Below are 3,706 nucleotides of genomic sequence, written 5' to 3'. Positions count from 1 at the left end.
CCTCAAACAACAACAAAATCATCAAATTACATCGAATTCAAGCCTAAGTTCTTCTAAAACTTCCGAAACACGCATTTCATCAAAAACCCAACCAAATCACCTCCGAATGACCTGAAATTTAACACACACATCCCAAATCACATAACGAAGCTACAACAACTCTCGGAATTCCATTCCGACCCTCGGATCAAAATCCCACCTATCAACCGGAATTTGCCAAAATACTAATTTCATCAATTCAAGCCTAATTCTACACCGGAACTCCCAAACCATATCCGATCACACTCCTAAGCCACAAATCACCCCCCGAAGCTAACCGAACCATCGAAATTCATATCCGAACCCTCTAACTCATAAGTCAACGTCCGGTTGACTTTTCCAACTTAAGCCTTCTTAGAAGAGACTAAGTGTCTCATTTCCTACAAAAACCACTCCAAACCAACTCGAACACATAAGACACGGATAATGAAGCATAAAGAAGCAGAAAATGGGGAAAACAGGGCGGTAACTCATGAGACGACGGGTCGGGTCGTCACACCTAATGAGAAGCTTTTATAATCACACAAATACTCTGGGCCCCTTTTTAACTTCTTTAGGACCATAAATTCCAAAAGTCTTCATTTTTTCTTAAACTCCGTGCCCAGTCAAACAGGTTCACATAAATTGGAACGAAGGAAGTAGTATGTATTTAACTGTATGCAAGCGAAATACTTTAATGTATTCAGCAGTATGTATCTAATTGTACACATTATATTCAATTTGTTTTCAGCTGTACTGACTTCTATAATCAGTTTCTTCAACATACAGTACCTGTATATATAAAGTTTCTTCAATGAAGTTTGTTTTTCTTGTTTTATTTCAACGTAGTGACGCTATGTATTCAATTTTATATATAGTATATTGACGCCATAATTACTACCTGAGAAAGAAGGGCAAGTACAACCAAACCACCACATTCAAATATACAACTGTTTATTGTATATTCAAGACAAGAATTGCTGAAATCTTTGACAGGCATGCTGATACATATAGTAATACAAGTGTAGCCAAGGAAGAAGATGTGGTATGTGAGTATATAAGGGGCTACAGATTGCTAGCTAATGTAGCATGGCATACGGTTGACAATGTCTTGATACTAGTCAACTTGAAGGACAACCTTCATTTGATATTGGCAGTTGTCTCATTCAAGGAGAGATGTATCAACGTATATAACTCATACCGATCAGCAGGTCATGATGCCTATGTGGGTTCTGAGATAAATAAGCTTGTACCTCTGTATCTATCGATAAGTGGTTTTATAGAGATAAGCAATGCATAGATTGGTCTCGTGAACCAGCATACAATGATTAGGCACACACTGATCCCTTTAATGTTGTTTTCATTTAAAATCTGCCTCAACAAAAGGCTGGGAGCATGTATGTATTCAATCCTCGTTCTTGTATCATTTATAACGCTAATAATATGAATTATATTTAATTGTCTCAATCAATATTTTCAGGAATTGTGGGTTGCATGTCGCGGCATATGCATAGTATCTAAGCACTTTTGGTTTGGTTCCACAAACAGCATTGGATGCTAATTTACTCCGTCAAAGATATGGCCCTCCTTTGGGGCTATGCTATGCGGAAGTTAGACGCCGATGACATAAGCGAGAATGAAGCACCCTCAAAGATTGTTAGGCACACGGAGTCGGATAATTCTGTGAAGATAGTTTTAGAATAGTTTTCTATGAAGATAGTTTTAGAATAGTTTTCTGTNGATTTATTTGATGATGGTTTCACTTAGATAGTTATGAAGATAGTTTTTTAGCATAGTTTCTGTGAAGATAGTTTTTGAAGCTTATTAAAGAATACATTATGGTTTTTGTCAACCTATTTTGTTTTTAGAACACATAACTTTTTGTCGATAAGATGTTGCTGAGGGAGTACATAACAACCTTAAGTTATGCTGTCTTCAGTTGATTCAATTTATCTAAAGCTTCAATGTGTTTATCCAGCCATATGTATTCAGCAGTATGTATTCAGTGTAGTTCAGTATGTATTTTATGTATTCAGATATATTTTTAATTAATATCAATTATGTTTTTCCCATATATGATCACCAGTAAATTTGTAATGCAAGTCATGTATTCACTCTATCCACTGTATTCACTAAAGTTATTATTTTATATGTTTTAAATTTATTCACTATATTTTCATTGTATTCAATGTATATATATGTATTCACTGTCTTTAGTATCTTCTACTTTTTCAATCTATTCACTGTATTTAACTATATGCAATGTAATTCTATAAATTCAAAGCTTCACTCTGTTCCACTATTTTTTCCAACAATATATCTTCGGCAGTATGTCTTAAATGAATTGTAGAATGTACTCATATTTTTTTTAATTAATATAATTTATGTATTCAGATGTTTATATGTATTTAACTATATATGCAGTATGTATTCAATGTATTGCACTATTGATGACCTGCTATACCTCATTTCTGTATATAAATCAATTTGTAAAGATATCACTAAAAAATAATTTTAGTGATCTGAAAATTAAAAAATTTAATGCACCAAAAAATCAATATATAATATAAAACTTGAAAAAATCTATGACATATCGTATTGCAGCAGTTGAAATCAGAACACGAACTAATTCCTACGTGGAGCATTTCTACAAGTACGCTTATTATGTCCTCCCTCACCACATATACTACACGAATGTTGATTTTTCTTCTATAACAATTCACTGAACGGCTTATGGCGATTCTTCTTTGGCCTTCCGGGAGGTCTTTTCCATTTAGGTGGTAAGACAGCTTCCTCTGATATATGTTCTAGTATATTCCATTCACTTCTGTCGGGCAGTGGATACACTGGAAACTCGTATGTCATTACAACAGACTTTGGTTTGTAATAGTTCGAGCAATAATCTTTCGGCATTAGAAACTTGCTTTTCAAGACAGCCCAAGCATGTGGGCATAGTAATTCGTCAACTTGGAACCGCCTACAGCTGCACTTTTTCTCTAGGAGGCAAACGGTGTAATGCCTTCCTTCATCGTTCACCATATGCAAGTGTTCAGTCGATAGTACAACGTACATTAAATAGAGAAATATAAGTTTTAGTCATTTCTAAAAAGTCATAGATATCTCAAAGAATATACGTATTAATTACAGAATACATGTATACAATAAAAAAAGTTTAAATATGCAACATGTCAACAAATATTAAACTTTTAGAAATCTAAATATAAAATGTATATATGAAATACAATGGCATACAGTGAAATACAATGAAATGTATGGAATACAGCGAATACAAACTATATTAAGAATGGCAGACTATTGAAGATGAACACATTTAACTGTGGAATACAGTGAGTGATATACATTAAAATACAGTCTATCTGCTAGAAAATTCATATAATTTGAAACAAAACTATTGAATACAAACAATGAAAATGCAAATGTATAAACAAGTATTGTATACATATAATAACCAGTTTTTAAACCTTTTTAATACAACAGAATCATGCACAAGTGCTATAATACAATGATCATGCAGTATATTAATAGTAAAAATTTATTAGAAATAAATACACGTTATACCAGTTCTAAATACATGATGCAAGGACTTAAAGCAACAAAAAAAAACTTACAGTCATACGTGTAGACATTGCCTCATTGAAAGTAAGCATCTCCTAGTATTTTTTCCCAA

The 3,706-nt window shown here is 33.2% G+C and overlaps 1 protein-coding gene across 1 annotated transcript; it reads right to left on the bottom strand.

Annotated features, from left to right (window-relative positions):
• Positions 1–2,727: 2,727 nt before the first annotated feature.
• On the bottom strand, positions 2,728–3,057 carry LOC109241741. Its single transcript, XM_019408513.1, has one exon. The coding sequence runs from the start codon at positions 3,055–3,057 to the stop codon at positions 2,728–2,730; it is 330 nt and encodes a 109-aa protein (XP_019264058.1).
• Positions 3,058–3,706: the final 649 nt, after the last annotated feature.

Source organism: Nicotiana attenuata, unplaced genomic scaffold, assembly GCF_001879085.1.
Source record: "Nicotiana attenuata strain UT unplaced genomic scaffold, NIATTr2, whole genome shotgun sequence".
NCBI lineage: Eukaryota > Viridiplantae > Streptophyta > Magnoliopsida > Solanales > Solanaceae > Nicotiana > Nicotiana attenuata.
This window is presented reverse-complemented; position numbering and strand designations above follow the sequence as displayed.

What these genes read in the sequence shown, in the direction of transcription:
- LOC109241741 (XM_019408513.1), bottom strand. Translation starts at nt 3,057, where the DNA reads ATGGTGAACGATGAAGGAAGGCATTACACCGTTTGCCTCCTAGAGAAA.